The sequence below is a fragment of the Pteropus medius genome, unplaced genomic scaffold, assembly GCF_902729225.1.
Source record: "Pteropus medius unplaced genomic scaffold, Ma_sr-lr_union100, whole genome shotgun sequence".
In the NCBI taxonomy this organism is placed as follows: domain Eukaryota; kingdom Metazoa; phylum Chordata; class Mammalia; order Chiroptera; family Pteropodidae; genus Pteropus; species Pteropus medius.
In genome coordinates, this window is record NW_024344378.1 from 37,237,120 (window position 1) to 37,255,866 (window position 18,747).

At 35.3% G+C, this 18,747-nt stretch overlaps 1 protein-coding gene and 1 pseudogene across 19 annotated transcripts in view; one reads left to right on the plus strand and one right to left on the minus strand.

Moving 5' to 3' along the window:
* The window catches only part of ANK3 (ankyrin 3), a 563,084-nt gene that overhangs the window by 481,840 nt on the left and 62,497 nt on the right, over window positions 1-18,747 (minus strand). For all 19 annotated transcript variants that reach the window (XM_039871876.1, XM_039871871.1, XM_039871870.1 and 16 more), the window contains exon 2: window positions 4,129-4,167. In XM_039871876.1, the coding sequence (XP_039727810.1) occupies window positions 4,129-4,167 (39 nt within the window). The remainder of the gene's footprint in view (window positions 1-4,128; window positions 4,168-18,747) is intronic.
* On the plus strand, window positions 16,440-16,558 carry LOC120609868 (uncharacterized; annotated as a pseudogene).

Below are 18,747 nucleotides of genomic sequence, written 5' to 3' on the forward strand. Positions count from 1 at the left end.
TACCAAACGCATATAATGTACTAGAAGTTCTTTGAGATTGATGAGTTCATTTCATTTTCACAACTCAGCGAGGTAAGTACCTGTTATTATTCTTCTTTAGAAATGAGAAAATGGAGGAACGAAGTGGTCAGGCAACTTGTTCACCATCCTCAACCAGTACCTGGTCTGCCGGCCTCTAACTACAAGGTTATCCTGCCCCCCAAAAGGAGATGGCTCATGATCAGGAACCCTAACATTATCCAAATTAAGACCACACTTATCAAAAAAGATGAGATCCACAGAGCACGGATTTACCTTAGAATACCGGGGTACTAATTTGAGTTGTAGAGAATCAGTGAATACATGTTCACCTATGAAGCCTTTTAGGTGTGATCATGGGTTTAGAATAAGGTCTGCCACAAAGAGGACTTGCATGAGAGTTTAAAAAAAGAAAAGAAAAAACAGTGAAATAACATGACAGTGTCCAGATAACTTGGCATCTCCTCCACTACTTTAAAAAGATTAACATGCACTAATACCTTACTATATTGTGATTGCAATTGCATTGATATGAAGTATATCTGCACTAGACTGATCTCCTTAGCTGAGAATTCAAAGCCCTTTCCAACCCATATTTACCACCTTTTGATTTTCTAATCAAAAATGTAATCTGAAATTGTGCCTCTATTTTCTAAAAATTAACATATTTTAAAACAAGTCTACAGTTAACAGTTCTACCATAGTTAGAAAATAAATGTTTGTTTACTAAATTTTTAAATTAACTTTGCAAGTTAATCATAAAAAGAGAATTAAAAGGCAAAGGAACTCTAGAAAAACATTTGCTGCCAAAATGAAGGTAAAGGACTAATACACTTAATACATAAAAAGCTCATATAAATTGACAAAAAAAAAACTTTAATACCCTTTAAAAATAATACCCAAAGATATGGATACACAATTCACAAAAGGAGTTAATTTCCTAAGCATGAAAAATGTTCTATCTCCTTAGTGATCAAAGAAAAGCAAGGATGGGACCCTGTTGCAGAAAGACTATTTATTTTACTGAGTACAGTTTTCACAGCTGGTCTCTAAATATTGTATCTTTACAAAGAAAAAAAAAAATCAGATTATCCCTCCACCTTCAGGAAAACAGTAAACCCAGCATCGGCTGTCTGGGAGAAAATACTATGAGATTAGACTTCATTTCCGAAATCTTTAGCAAATTTGTAGTGGTTCTGGAAAACACGGGGGCAATTAAAAAATTTAGAATTTCTCATGGGCAGAAGTATCATTTTGTGAGAGTATATGATTAACAATTTTTTGTTATGAATTTGTTCTGCTGAGCCAGGATTCTAAGCCTATGGGTTCTAAGCTGATGTTCATTACTTGCCTGTGATAGATTTTAACTAATGAGCTGACGTATATATGATGATTTCTAATATAGGTAAACTGTATACTTTTATATCTGTTTTGATTAAGTGATATTATTTTTTCATCTTCCAAATCAGTCCCTATCTCTCTCTCTACCAGACACACACGCGTGCGCACTCTCTCTCTCTTTCTCTCTCTCTCCCCCCTCACCCCTACTTGCATTCTTAACAGATTTTTTAAAGGGCCTACAATAACATTATTCTCTTTAGAACAAAAATCAAAGCAAACGCGTCTTCTTCGAATGTCAGAGAAAGGTGTTTGGGGACTGATTTACCAGAAAAATGGTAGTCTTCTTCCTTCTGACCATATACATTCAAGAAAAGCCCATGCGATGCAGCAAGGAGAAAAGACACATCTGAGCTGTCAGATCCATCCTGAGGCTAAGTGAAATGACAGCGGATGCTGCCAGTGGACTCTCACATCTGAACCCGATATAAGCCAGTATCTTCATGTAAAGACCTTCAGGGCAGCATCATGTCTGCATTGTGGTAGCTCTGATTTGTTATGAATGTAAAATGAAAACAAATTTTTGCAAGCAACAGGAATCAACCAGGTATTTTTAGTCAGCCTCATTGTAACCCATACCCTTAAGTTGGGCATGAGTCAATTCTGACCGTTCTTAGAATTGTGTCATCAGGATTCAGACTGTGCCTCACAAGATGCGACATTGTTCCTGATTACTCATATTCCAGAGTTCAAAGACAAAAGAATTCTATCAGAGAGGCTCACACTTTCCTTCATCCTTTCTATTAAGTGAATCAAATGTTCTGACAGCACACCTATATTTAAACGTCAAGTCACATTTACAAACATCTAAATCAAAAGCTTGCCTTTGGCATACAAAATTTTAAAAGTGACCTCAGTTTCTTAAATGGTGCCATTTGATTCACATTCTATAAAAACATAACCAAAGTAGTAGGGGAAAACAAAGAACCAGATACCAGACACAATAAATGAGTTTCCTTTCATTTTTATTGGCACTCTTCTTATCTCATCAAACTCAGAATTCATCCAAGCCACCCCTTCCGTTTGTGCAGTATGATGTCATATCTCATCTCTACTCCCAGGAGGACTTTAATATTTTAACTGGGTGAGAGGTTTCAGTAACAGGAATACTGTGTTGCCTCCCGGGGCCCCAGACATCATTTTGCTGGCAAAGTGCTTAGGTGACTGGAGCTAGAAGAGCTGGAGTGGATGCCAAGCAGCGATGGACCCCTTTAGAGTTCAGATCTCTAAATTCTAGTATGTTCTTTGAAACTGTGACAAGCAAAAAAAGAAGGCAAACTGAGCTGAAAGTCCAGTCAGGGTTCCAAAGCACCAAGGCAGTGGGTTTATACCCAAACCAGAGAGAGGCCAGAAAAGACATTCGCAAGATACCAAAAGCATAATGAACAAGAAACCCTTCACTTTGGGGATAAAAGGCATCAACACCCATCCTCTTTTTGCCCCAGTCAGTTTCGATCACTCACCCACCTAACTGGATTCCTGGTGGTATTGAAACCTCTAGAGAAACCATTTCAGCCTGGCATTCCCAATAGCTGCCTCTGTCTTCTGACACCACAGGTACAAAGCCAGTAGTTCCATAAAGACAGCATTTAAACCACATATAACAGATTGCTACCACACATTCACTCCAGAAGTTGTTTAAATGGCTAAAGACTAGATAAAAGAGGTTAGTCTGAGCACAAATACTAAGTAGAACAGAACAAGAAAGTCCTAAATCCATACATGAATAGTTGTTTCATTCTTCTGTAAGGTTTAAGAAAAAATAAAATACTTCAATCTTGAGCTGTGACAACATATATTTTTGTTCTTCATCAGAGTATTGGTAAAATCCATTTTTCATTCATTCTAAAGATGGTATTATTAACTATACTGGATTTAAAATTCTAAAATGTAGTCAGAAAAATGCTTTTCGGCAACCACAGAATTCTAGAAATACAGTAGGATTGGGGCAAGTTGGAAGATACCCATTTCTGTTTTAATTCTGTAATTATTATTTCATACAACCTCGTAAGATTTTTGTTTATCCAACTATATAAAATGAGAATGGATCAAACCTATAAAAGTCCATCAGCTTTGAAATTATGAAGACCTCTGCTCAACACTCTGTAGAGACACCAAGTAGATCTATATTCTTGGTCCAATTACTTAACACATGATTAAATTTTTTAACTTTAATAAATAAAAAGTTATATTTTTGCCCATTATTAAGAAAGGAAATATATCCTAAAAATTCAAAAGTTCGTCAAGAGATTGCACATATTATACATGGCTAAGACAGAATTAAATGTAGGACTCAGATAAATCTGATTTTAGCTTATTACTAGTGATACAAATAGCACTGAACAAAAACATTACGACATTCTGCAGAGCTGGGACCCTGCTGGTGACATAATGAGAACCAATGTAAAAATCTCAGTGACTACATTATCATGAGTAGACCATGATATGAGAAGATCATGACAAAAAGTCAGTATCCCTCTACCATTTCACTGAATAACAACCTACCATGAACACATGTCCAGGTCATCAGGTGGCCCCACTAGGCAAAACTATAAAAGCTTTCAAACTGTTCTTTAATTTAATTAAATTAATGAACTGGGTAAAAAGTAGCATCTCATATAAAAAATTCATTTGAGTCAATGTTTATAATTATAACAAAGAAGGAAAACAAAAAATAATATATTTGTTGAGTTCAGTGTTAATTTTCTTTACCTTTCCAGTGCTCCGTGAATAGTAGGATTCGTAGTCACCCTAAAAACAAAGAAACGAATATTTAGCAAACATGAAAGAATTTCATATATATACCATGACAGCAGTTTACAAATGCTTATTATTGATGGACTTAAAAAACAGGAAGTGTGCCTTAAAATGGTACACAAAGAAAAACAGGACGTATGATGGGGTACAGTAAAACAAGTCTACAGGAAATGCTTAGATAAATACACAATAAAGAAAAGCTCTGAAGTATACACACCAAATCAATGGCATTGATAAATCTGGATAAAATTTTTAAAAATGAAGTTGTGCCAAATACATAAAAATGACCCTGAATATGCCATTGAAATGAATATGCCTGTGACATAAAACTGTAAAAGTTATAATAAAAAGAATGCAAAAAAAAATTTCCTCTGTGTGAAAATACTGGCGTAGTAAAACACTTTCTCATACCACTCTCCTTAAGTTATTATGAGAAACTCATTTTTTCTCCCAAATTTCACTACCCTACATATTATTTATCAAGAATAACGATGCACGTAAAAACCAAAAACCTGATTATGCAAGAGATGACATGGTGCCTACAATTTAATTAAAAACTCAAAATAAAAAACTAAGGACCACTCTGAGTACAGGCATTCTAAGATGAAGGTTAGAGATGACTTTCTGTTTTCACAAAATGTTAATTTTATTCCACAGGAAAAATGCATTTAGCTCATTTCCTATTAGAATATAGTAATATGTGCAAGATGTAAATTATTCCAACTGGTATTAAAGTTTTAAATGTGTAGACTGTGAAGAAAAGAAAATTCTACTTTGTACCTCTAGTTCTAAAATTGCTTGCATAAGTTAATGCAACTCTACCAAAGCTATGTAAACTCATATCACAAAAATTATTTGATCTTGTCAGCTTTTAAAAATCCACTGTCAAATCATAAAGAGTCAAACCTGAAATCTGAAGTTTCTACGTGAAGTTCCAATAAAGGAAACATGAAAATTAACATTTCTAAAACCGTACTTTATTCTGGTAACTCAGACTTATTTTCTTATTTAACCTTTACGACAACTTATAAAATAGTAATTTTAATAACTTTTTGTAATCAAAAAAGGTATATGCATTAATTATAGTAAATATGCAAATTACAGAAAATAAAAACCAGTTATGATCACACCATTTAGAACAAAATATCTTCTATTGTTCCTTTTCAATATGCACAGTCACACACATGGCATTTTAAACAAGATTAGGATTATAACACATACCCATTATATCATGCCATTTTCTCTTAACATTGAATCTTTTTTACATATAAGAGCTTTGAAAACAATCTTAATAATTGCATCCCAATCTTCATATTCACATAGCAAAATTAGTTCAAACAATTCTTGATATTATTTGTTTTGTTATTCCTTTTGTCAAGTACATGTAACATTGCAATAATATCCTTGCACAAAAATCTTGATGTTATATTTGCTAATTTCCTTTGTGAAATTCATCCAAATGGAATTTCTGAAAAAAGGCATAAATTTTTCCCATGCACTTGCCTACAGTTTGCCCATCAAAAGGACAAAAATCTATAGACTGCCCACTGAAAGGACAGTTAGCAATATAGCTCAGTCCCTATCTTTCAAAATATTCACAAATGTATTTTAACATTTTTATAAAATATTTTTTATTTCATAGTGAAATAGTATCTACTTTTAAATTTAGTTTCTTGTTATTACTTGTGAGCAATTTTAAAAATTTATGATAATTCTGTTTATTGCCTTCCCCCATTTTTACTTAGGAAATTTGTGGGTTTCTTATTGATTTGTAAGAGCTTCTTATACAATAAAAATATTTATCATTTGTGTATCATAATTATATAAATATTTTCATTTGCCTTCCCAGCCTGTTATTTGCATAATAAATGTGGTTTCTAATGGTTTTTTAATACATAGAAGTTTAAATTTTATGTAATCAAATATAGCAATCATTTCTTTTATGGTTTCTTCCATGAATTCCATGCTTAGAAAGCTCTTCCCTAGTCCAATTTCATATCACTTTTATTTTACTTGCCCTCCAACCCCTGCCACCACCTTTTACCCTTGGCTCCTTCTTCTCAATCCATGCAGAATTTATTGCAGGTATGGTGTGAGGTAAGTACTTAATGTGATTTCTGATAACCCCTCCTCTCAGCCTTTTTTCCAATATAATTGATAAAATCACTCATTCTTTCATGGTTTATTTGTATAAGATTCTGTTTGAGAGTGGTTGCTTTGAGGTACAATCTGAGCTTTGATGTTACCTTTGACACCTGGCTAAGTTTTTAACTTCTCTAAATCTGAGTTTCCTCATTTGTAAAATGGAGAAAACAATACCTATCTTACAGTTTTGCTGTAAAGATTAAACTAGGTAATTTATAGAAAGCACTTACTTTAGTGGCTAGCACAGCATATGTGTTCAGTAAGTCAATCACTGAATACAAGATTCAGAGGCTCTCTTTCTCTTCCTCTAATCCATCTGTTAATTCTTGTGCTCACATTCTAAACTTGATAGAACATATAATATTTGGTAGGAGAAATATCTCCAACCACTTTCTCAAAATTTTCTTGGCTATTCTTACCTGTATGTTCTTTATATGGGTCTAACTCACTTTTTACTTCAGTTATTCTCAGGATGCTCTTCTCACAATTGTGTCTCTGTCTCTGTCTCTGTCTCTCTCTCTCTGTCTCTCTTTCTCTCCTCTCCTCTCCTCCCTCCCTCTTTCCTTCCTTCTTTCCCCTTCTCCCTCTTCTCCTCCTCTCTCTCTCTCTCTCCCCCTCCCTCCCTTCCTCCCTCCCTCTCTGGCATGCTTTATTGCATAGAACTAAACTTCCAAACAATGTTTAAACATGATGGCAAACACAAATATCCTTGTCTTTTTACTGATTAAAATATTAAAGATACCAGGGTCTCATCATTGAGTTTGACATTGGCTATGGGTTTAAAACAGGTAGTCTTTATGACACTGAAGAAGCATCCTTATATTCTTAATTTTTTTTTGAGATTAAGTATTTTTATCTCCATCCTACAGGGAAATGAATTTTAAAGAGGTAACATAAGTTGTCCAAAGTCATAAAGCCAGTACATAGTGGGGCCTGAATGCAAACCCAAGTTGTCTCATTTTAATGTCTTTTTTTCCATTGCAATCATGCTACCACCCTGTAATATAGTCAGTCTCCAGCCCAGCAAAATGTTTTGTCCCAAACTTAACCATATAAATTCATTTATACCTTATAAAACATCTTCTTCTAAAAGTAATATAATAAAGAATGGCTAATTTCTCAGCTGATCTAAAGAAATATAGATCTATTATTACCAGGAGAAATATTTCAGTATTCAACTACATTTGTTGAGAAAGAGAATTTAATAGGAGATACCAAAAACATGGCTGGGACTCCTCCCTAGTCGTCCCCTGGGCAGAGAACAAAGAACTTCCGTAGCTTTGGACCACGGAGGGCAAAAACCCTGCAGTAGAAAAAAGTCCTTCTTCAGAGGTCAGTTAGGTTTGAGAATGCCTGTTATAGCAAACACTAAATAGAAATAAGATTTGACCCATCTGCTTTCCTTTACATGGCCACCGCCAGACTCGGACCTAAAATTTTCCCTTCCTTCCAACCCACTGCATTTTGAAAAGGCAAGTTTTCCTTCTATTGGCCTGATCCCAAAAAAATCCATGCCTTACTGTTCTGCTTTAGGATAATTTAACTTTGGCAACTGTTGAGAAACTGACAGGAAATTAAAACCGCAGGTAAGAAGAAGAAAGCTGCAGTTTCTAGAAACCTCAATCAAAGGTGACCCTAGTGCTTCCTAGAAGGTAATTCTCCAGGCCAGTTCTTTCTCTAGGTCAGTTCTGCCCCCTTCTGGGAGAGCTCCTTTATCAGCCAGTTTTCTTCCTTCAACCAACCAGGAAAACCAGATGGCCCTCTCAAACCTCCCTGTACCCCAAAACACAAAATAGAACATACTGGTCCTACCATCTTTTCTATGATTCTCCCCAGAAAAGGTCTGAGAGTATTGCTAAGACCTCACTTGGATGACAAAGGCTTGACCAAACTCATCCGCACATAGCCTTTTCTGGCAGCCAGCTTCACACCAAGCCCCCTCCTCTCCCCAAACCCCGCTACCAATTCGAGTTCCTCCTCCCTAACAGGTCAAAATGCCAAATAGGTCAAAATCACATGCTGTGAGGAAAAGTATTTACGCGGAAGTAGAATAAACTAAATAGAATTAAATTAATTATAATTAACTATAGTAGAATAGAATTTAAATAGAAAATATCCCTCTGCTTTTTTCTTTGCATAGCCCAATCATGTATCCATGACTCCACTGAAAAGCAAAAATGCATAGTTCCTTACCCTTGTCTTGACATTACTAAAAATGAAAGACACAATCACCTGAACAGGAGTTTCACATACTATTAGGCCTACGAAACAATCCTGTGAGAACAGCAGGGCTTTTATTTTATAAAATAAGAAACTGACAAGCAAAGAAACAAGCAAATTACATGGACTTAAATGCTCAAAAAGTGGTAGCAATGGGACTTGAACCCAGGACTTTTGTTGTCAAACCCAGATTTTTTTCCTGTCCCCTAATACTGACTCCCACAGTCCCTAGAACCACTGGTTACTAAACTTTTATCATTCTATTAGAGACACAGAGGCAATCATAGTTCATTTCTCGGCAATTATTCTCCAACAAGGCTGTTCTAAAATCCATGGTAATTACTTCAAGACTGTCCTACACAATTCTTGTTTCTTCCTTGACTGAACAATCTCTTAAGGTAACAAGCAGGAAAGTGTAGGACACATCATATTTGAGCTTATAGAGGTAGAATTGGAAGTTATTATATTGCTACAAATTTAAATAGATTGGACATCATTTACAATAACTGTATACAATCTTATGAATAGTTTCTTTTAAATAATGGCTCTGTTTCCAAGGTGATCTTGAATTAGTGACTTTTCCATATCTGATATATTTCTTATGTGTATATCCAGCTAGCCAATATCTATGATAATAAAGAATTATTCTATCTATGATTCAAAACACATATCTATCACAGTTGTGTGAAAATCAAGTTTAGTTGTGTTAGAACCATCAATAGGAAATTATAAAAGTTAATCATTGTATAGTGCTTACTATGTGCTGGGTACTCTTCTGAAACCTTTGTAAGTATCATCTCATTTGATCCTCACCTAACAACCCTATGGGGTAGAACTTTTATTATCTCCATCATGCTTACAAATAAACTGAGGCACAGCGAGTAAGTAACTTGTCCAAAGTTACATAGTAAATAAGTAACATAACTTAGATTTGAACCCAGATTAATTGGCCCCATGGTCCACAGAATTTCAATAACTTGTAGTTTCCAAAAGATTTATATTTGATATCAAGAATTTGTTAGGAATTCAAAACTCCTAAATGTTGACCACTAGACTCAAGTATGATATCTTAAAAGCAACTCTGATAAGAGAACATTGTGTTGTTGCTTTTTTGTTCTTCCTTGCAATAGCTGTTTTGTACGTAGTGATAATGCTAATCACTGAGAGCACTTATTGTTGTAAAATGGTGATATGTTTTAATAAATAAAAAAAAAGGAAACTGATAGTTTCCCCAATAATAATATATAAAACAGCTAGCGTTTTGGTAGTACTGGGCATTTAATATATATGCTCAACTCAAAACAGATTTTAATCCTTTAAACAGTATGAGGTAGGAATTATTATTGTTCCCACTTTACAGAAGAAAAATCTGACACTTGGAGAGATTAAATTGCCCAAAGTTACATGGCTACCGTAGCAAAAGTAACATTGAAATACAATTTTGCCTTCAGACCCCTACTCTTTGCCATTCTATTACCTTGACCTCCATCTATTCTATTGAAATAATACTGGTTTAAATTAGAAAAAAGCAATTTTAAAAAATATTTCTCCACTACAACCATGGAAGACAACACAATGTAATGTGGTCACTTACACCCAAAAATGCACACATCGATATGTTCAACAGAAGTGCTTAATGGAATAAAGCAATCCAAAGACTTTTAGTGGAGAGAAGTGCTGGAACAGTAAGAAATTTTTTAAAAGCAATACTACCTCCCTTACTCATTTAGATAATTAAGATTTTAGATTGTTTTGAATTTGACATTTTATTTTTATTTCCTTCAGGAAATAAGCCTGTTATAAGTGTCATAAAGTACAGATATCCAAATACATCCATTGAAATATACTTGAAAAAATAAACTAAGACATTCGACATTCGTGATATTCTTGCATTAGAGCAGTGAAATAATTTATCACTGACAAACCATCTTCTTAGAGCCATGTGATTCACTGCAGATTTGAGAAGCATGTCATTAAACTTGTTAAAGAGTCATAATTCACTTTTTGAATTATTTTTGAACTCGGACCAACTAATGTACTTAGAATAAACTATTAGAAAATTCCAAGTGGCCCAATTGTTGTTAGCAACTTGCAGCTAGTTAAAAAAATATATTTGTAACATCATCTATTCTTTTATTCCCCAAGATGATAATCAAGCAATATAGTAAAGCTCAGCGAAGAACAAACATAAGTACTAGTAGTATAGACAGGTAAAAGATTTGATCTATTCATTTAGCTGATAATCTAGTGGCAAATCAAAGTGTAAATTCTACCACAATTAGGCAGGAGCTATGTTTGACCAGTAGGCTAGAATAAAATGCAAGATCAAAGTCAATTGCAGCAAAAGGTGGCAAGGCTTACTCAATTTAGCAGTAATCTATTACACAGAGGCAAAAAGTGTACGTTTTAGAATAGACAAACCTGACACATTGCATCAGTTTGCTCATCTATAACAGACTGATAATTATGTTGCTACTCAAAGGACTGTTAGGATTAAATGAGGTAAGGAATGTACAGTGCTTAGCACACAGTAAGTGTTTGATAAATACTGGCTGCTGAAAATGTTTTCCACTTAAGCTCTCCTTTTTCACAGACATGTTAGGAAAATTAATAATTTGGACATTAACTAACAAAAAATGTACCTTAAACTTTTAAAATCTTTTCTAAAGGAGAAAATTAGGGCAAAGGCTATTTCTGTCTTGCTCATCATTGTATATCCAACATCTTACACAGTGTCTGATAAATACATGCTCGTTAAATACAGATTGAATGATTACGAAAATGAATGCATTAAAAGAGTTGTCTCTCTCAGTGTCAAGCATAATGGAATCTTGGCGGGGGGAGAAAGTAAGTTTAAGATGAGAGAGTAAAGGGGGCCTAGAACTGAAGTTACATGAATTCTATAAGATTATTTCTCACATAGGAATCATAGGATCCAATCAGATCCCTTAGGTGAGATTCCCCCAGATCACTCATCTATGTACAGTGCTAAGTGTTGCTGAGTGACCCAGAAACACAATGCTAGTATTTACCTGCTTATGTGAATTCAGTTCTTCAAAACACAGCTAAATCCTAAAAAGAAGTTCCCTAACCACCCCAGCCTGCTATGGATCATAAGAGCATCTATTATCCATAACGTTCATTTGGCACTTAAGTACAGTAGAAAAGCCACCATTTTAAGATGTTTGTTCCTGTGACATTAAACGTTTGTTGGCTCTTCCCCCAAAAGACGGGAATTAAATTCTGCACATATTCTGTCCCTACCAGTTTACAGGCATTATCTTGACTTCTACAAGGAATATGATGAGGAATAAGGCACCACCCTACTTTTTAGGAGGTTGCTGTCTAATAAAGAGAATAAGACATGAACGAAAGTAACTTCAATGAATGGGAGATCAAAGCAAGAGTCACAGAGATGCCTAAGTAAAGGGATTCAAAGAGGAGTGAAATAAACCTATTTTAAGCAATTAAGGCTTTATAATAGTGGGGAACATGAACGAGACCATAAGGATTTTGAATGGACAAAGGCATTGGAGATTGAGAAGACAGCGAGGGAAGAACAGTTAGGAAAACAGAGTGATTAAGTAATTTGGGACCACCTTGATATTTTACTGGTCTATAAGGCCAAGATGGAATATTTATAATCAAAACCACCTGAAAAATCTGAAACATAGAGACAAAAGTGTAATAAGAAGACATCATCAAGGTTGTTGAGCAGGAAAGTGACATGACAGAGGCTATTCATTACAAAGACTTATCTGGCAAGAGTATGTCGAATGGTGAGGGAAAGACATAAAGTAACTCCACGGTAAAAGATTAACATTGCCTGAAGAGAGGTCTAGCCTTGGCCCTCACTTTTGGAAAGTGACCTCTAAGCCCTTGGACTATCTGCCTGATAAGAGTGGCTTTGTTTACATTGGGGCTTTAGGCCACATCACAGAGGCTATACTGACAGTGTGATGTATAGTGGGTTCTTGTGGCCTGTGGTCTCATCTCAATCTCAGGAGGGACTGGAGACTAAGGTTAACCATGTGAGCAGTCGACAATATCTTTGTGACTAACCAAGTCAATGTGACCGAGCCTCAGTGAAAAGTCTGGACACCAAGTCTTGAGTGAGTTCTCTGGTTGGCAATACTCCATGTGTGTCATCATACATTGTTACTGGGAGAAGTAAGTGCTGTCTGCACAACTCCACTGGGAGAGAACGATGGAAGCACAGCATGTGGAACTCTTCTGGATTTCAATCTACGTGCCTTTTCTCTTGAGTGATGTGAATCTGTAAATGGTAACTGTGTGTAAAACAGCTTTCAGAGTTCTGGGAGTCTTTGGTGGATTATCAAATCTGAGGATTAATCTGGCAACCCAAACTTGCAGTTGGTTTCAGAAGTGAGGGTGGTCTTGGGGACTTCCAAACTTTAAAACAACCAATAAGAAAGCCCTCCATAACAATGTAGGGAAGAGTCTGGAAGCTCAAAAAATTCTACCTAGTGGTAAAATTGAAGAGCCATGGATGCTAGAGCTCTACAGAGAGAAAAACAAAAATGGCTGGAGACCTGATGAGATATATGAAACTAAAAAGAGCCTCAGAGGAAGTAATCAAGTAATTATTAATAAATGAAAATTGAGAAATCAGGAGGAACTAGTTTGAGAAGGAAAGCAAGGTGAAGCTGAGGAAATGAGAAGTTTAGGAGCTTTGAATCCCTTCCTGCCCTGTGCACACATGCCAATGCCTCCACTGAAAGATGGACTCTGTCCCTTCACGCTTCAGATCCTGTCTGGCCAATAGAACATGGTGTAACTGATGTTCTGACCACTGTGGTCCTGGCCTTTAAAAGGACACACAGGCCCTGCTTCCTGCCTCTTGGTACCTGAGCCACCATATAAAACAATTCGGGCCATTGCTGAGAGACAGATCTCAAGATAGAGCACTGAGGTGTCAAGACAGGTGAATGGAGAAGTCACCAGGAGCATGAAAAGCCGTGGAGCCTTTAAATAACTGCAACTCCACGACAGACTCCGGCGAGAACCCCTTGAAGTCAGAAGAGATAACAGACAGTGTTGTTTAAGCCACGGTATGTAGGGGTGGTTTCTTATGAAGTATTAGATAATTAACTTGCAAGGCAGTATATATAATTCAACTGAATTATTTTCCCTAGCTAATTTCTTTATTTAGACAGCATATGATCCTCCAAGATAATGGAGGTCAGGAGTAAGAAGCATAACTAATTAAAATCCCCAGATGACACAAAGGGCTTGAGAACATTTTGCTATTTGGCTACAGATGATCAAAATCAGTTTATTTTCCAAAGTACCTCATTTATATGTAAGGAGCCACTAAGGATAATGTGTTCAGTCAGATCTCTGATGATACCTGGCCCATCCTCCCCCCTCACTTCCTATCTCCCCTTTTCCAGTTTATTAATATCTTCACTCTAATCCTAGTTGATAAATTGCTGCTAAGCTTGCTTAGTTCTGTGGTATTTGCAATCACACTAGAAGGTAACACACACACGAGCATGCAGATTAATCCTTTCTTAATTTTTATTTTGCTATGCTAAAAATATTTCAAAAGAATTCATGATTCTTATAAAATTATGACATTTTGATTCTAAAACACAAGATAAAGTATTGATTAAAATAATGCCTAAAATAGGTATTTTTTTAAATGCTGAATGAATGTATAAACAAACAAGCAGTACCATTCAAAGTGTTCAATGATTGTCAGATTTTCTATAAGCATATGTTATAGAAAAACAGTGGTTCTTATTGGACCAAGGACCCCTTTGGTAGACAGATAAAGCCTCTGGAGCCCTTCTCTAAGTAAAGCTTTTAAAGGCATAAAATAAAATAGGATTGCAAAGGAAACCAAATACAGTGAAATACAGTTATCAAAATGTTTTTAAAAACAAATTTATGAAAAAATAAGAGCTTCTTTATTAATGTATTAAATTGTTCAATCTAGTGGCAGATCTAATAATAACTGTAATTTTGAACTAGTTATGAGTATAAATATAGTATTATATCTTGAAATAATACTATAATATGAAAATATTCATAAGTACTATTGGTGACAAAGTCACAGGTACTATTAATACTACTGTGGTTTCTTATCTATATTCATAATTAAAAGGAAAGGTAAATTTTGATTTAGACATTATGGAAATGAAGTAGTTTTTTTTCCCATCCAAATTTAGGGGCCCTGTAAGCTCTACGCACAGCCAGTTGGTTAAAATCTACTGCTGTAAAGCATTAGGAATGGTCACTGTTAATTACACTGAATTCACAGTTCTTCCAAAACACTGAGCCTTGGTGCCTGGGAGATGGTAGTACTCTGACAGAATTTCAAAGGTAATTAGAGCCACTGGTTTTAAAAAACAGTGGGTACAGGGTTAAGAGGTAGAGTTGGGGAGGGTTAAAAAGTACAAAGGGCTTGGGGTATCATAACCATTTGAGGTTATGGCAGGAAACTCAAGTGTAAACACTAGCATATACTCAGACTGAGAACCAGCTAGAAAGAGACCAGGATGATGGCAGAGAAGATCAGAGCCTTAAGATTTACAGAATTTAGAGGGGAAGGCGAAGGACTGAAGACAATTTTGAAAGCAGTCAATGAGAAGTAGTAAATGGTTCATTCATGCAGCCTAGGGCCACAGCAGACAAGAAACAAGAGTCTGAATTAGGGCTGTGGATTAGCCAATACCCAATTTAAATAGACATTACCATAAAGGGAATTTAACTATAGCAAGGAATTATTTATCAAATCAAACTGCAACCTCTAGAAAGAACTGTATTTATCTTTTGTTTAAATTTTCTGTTAAGTATTAATTCAAAATCTATCAAGAGGGGGAAATGGGCAGATAAGGGAAGGTAATATATCATAACAAACTCTATTTGACCTCATTTTCTTCTGCCATTAAAGAATAAGAAAAGGTACCTGTACTGTGCTGCCAAAAACCTCTATCCAGGGACTGAAGAACGTAAGATGAAGGTTAATAAGTCCTTGTTGGGTATGAGTGGGCTTGCTAACAAATGAAACCTTGGTATATGATGTAAAGGCTACTAATGTCATGCCAACGTCTTGCATGTAATTTTAAACCTGAGAAAAGGGAAACAAGCTCATTGTTTATGGTATTATTTATCTGACTTCTTTGACATGAATTAATTTTTTATTTGGTCTGGAGTTTGCCCTCTGATCAGCTGTTATCAGCTGGGTGACTCTGAACTCCAATCTTCCTACTTTTTTCTACTTTAATTAATATATACCTAAATAGCACTTTCTATGTACTAGGTCATGTTTCAAGCACTTCACAAATATAAGTCCATTTAATCATCATAACAACCTATAACATAATTACTACTATTCCCATTATATGAATGAGGAAACTCAGGCCTAGAGAAGTTAATTAACTTGTCCAATATCACAAAGCTAGTAGCCAAGGATCATATTCAGGCAGTCTAACTCCAAAGTCCATGCTTTTCATCATAGCATTCTGTTACCCACTGCTCTGCGATATCCTGTACAGAGAAAATAATGCATGCAATATTCTGAACGCATTCTCAGTGATAAACCCTAATTCACTAAATGCCAAGTATTTAATTTTATTCTTTTCCTAAACTCAATACTCCCTCCTAGATTGATAATATCCATTAAATTATTAATTCCCTCATCTGTAAAACTATAAGAACTCTGTGTCAAATGTCACTTATAAATGAACGTCATTGTTTGAGAACTCCACAGCTTGGAAATTCAGAGTATTTTACTCTCAATTTTACTCTAAGCTACTTCTTACAAGAAGGTTACTCGCTACACTAATATCATGGATTAGATCAGCTTTTTAAATGTTTTCTGCTAAAATCTGCACACCTTCTCTATGCAAGCTGCACCTGATAAAAACACTGTTTTCTACAGCCATACTACCCTGAACAAGCCTGATACCATCTGATCTCAGAAGCTAAGCAAGGTCGGGCCTGGTTAGTACTTAGATGGGAGACCACCTAGGAAGACCAGGAGCTGTAGGCATAAAAAATAAAAAAAGAAGGGATTGTAAGCTGACAAGGTCCTTGCAATCTGTGAGGTCAATCAAGGGTTGCCTCACCTAAAAACAAACAAACAAACAAACAAACAAAAAACACTGTTTGGTTTTACATTTTTTAGCTATTCAGGAGCAAGTCATGATCACTGATACTCTGAAGTGCTGAAGTATGACCCTATAATTTTGTACTGAGCTTCTATTCTCCTATAGGAGAAGCTAGCTTCACATGTCCCACAAGAAAATGCTTCAGGGGAAAATTGTTGGAGAACTCCCATATTACACAGCTCCAAGAAAACAAAAACAAGGAGTCCCAATATCATGCCTTCCCACAACTTCAGAGAAAGGCTTGGCAATTGTCTCAGTCCATAAAGGCTGCTATAACAATACCACAGACTGTCTTATATACCACAAACATTTATCTCTCACAGTTCTAGAAGCTAAGAAGTCAAGGTCATACTGCTAACCAGTTCGGTGTCTGGTAACAATGTGCTTCCTGGTTCATAGATGGCTATCTTTTCACTGTATTCTCACATAGTGGAAGAACAAAGGGAGTTCTCATCCTATTCTTTCACAAGGGACCTAATCACCTAAAAGTCCCACCTCCTAATACCATCACATTGGACATTAGGTTTCAACGTATGAATTTGGAGGGGAAACAACATATAGACCACAGTAGCAAAAAAAAAAAAAAAAGCCAGATTACAAAACTAAAATGTAAAACTTGAAGTTCATTCATTTTTATTTTCAAATAAATATACATATGTAGATCCAATTTGCTGAATTATTATCATAACACTTTTTCTACTTGTCCCTGTGACAAAATAATGGTGTGTCGCTCAATCACGGTAAAAATAAACGTTATTTGTAGACAACTGACATAATATGCCTAACATTTCTAATAGGTTAGGAATTTCAAAATGATTGCAAAAGGGTTGAATATATCAAAATGCTTCTGAATAGTATGTTTAAAACCTCTCTTCAATCATTTCACTGAAACTACCTTCTCTTTTTATTTTTCTTTTGAAAAGCCACACTGAGCAATGAGTCACCAGATTATTTCCTTTCTTGATTTCTGAGTTCCATTTCAAAGACAGAAAAAAAGATTCTTCCTCCCCTTTGCCTTCTCACATGTACCTGAACTGCTATTGTTCAACGTCGTGAAGGAACAAACAGTTAAAACAAAAACTTACGCTTATCTGACAAGAAGCTTTATTATATGGGAGTTTATATGCATGTCAAATATTTAAGGCAATTTAAATTTTTATTATCTCCAGAGATCAAATTAAAAGGCTCCTAAAACCAAGCTTTTAAAGCAGCTCTGATTCAAATTTATGAGGATAAAGGGTAACAGTCATCATATTTAACATATCTGTTGGCGATAACTAGAATATTAAAATATTGTTTGTTTTGTTATTATTGGACTCCTAAACAAATATCATTCAGATTTACTATCATCTCCAGCTAGCTGATACTGAAAAATACATAATAGCAGGCTGTTGCCATGGTAACTCCTCTACAACTACACATTTTCTATGGCAACCCAGGCCCCATGGAATACTAATGAAAATCCATAGCAACAGAGAGTTAAAGAGGTGATGTGTGGAAACCAAAAAGCTCGTATTACATTTATTATAAATGCTATGGATGCCTCTGTATATTTCACAGACAATATCAGTGTTCAAAGACATATTAGCTAAAAAATTTAAAGGCATATTTTAAATATTTTGTGGAAAAAAACTAATGCCCATGGTACTTAAAGAATTCACATTAATGTACTATTAAATATGAAAACATGTAATTCATATTTTTAAATACAGATCATATAAAAATTGACATATTTCTCTGATGAAGAAGACTTAATGCTAAAATGCAAAGTCAGGAGTACTTTGTTTAGATTTCATTTTTTTCCTAGTTCCTTTTCTTTTCAAGAGATCCAGCTATGTAAGCTTGATCATTTAACCTCTAAAAGCCTCAGGTTCTCCCTCGCAAAAGAATGTTATATTTAAAGGACACTAAAGCCTCAATGATTCCTATTCTACCAGTTAGCAGCATACAAATCTGCACAAATCAGTTAATCTGAGTGTCAAATTTTAAAATGTCAGTTTTTTATCTGTCAAAGGGAATAAGACCTGCCTCGTCCCCATTACTAATTTGCTACAAAATGTGCTAGATATAG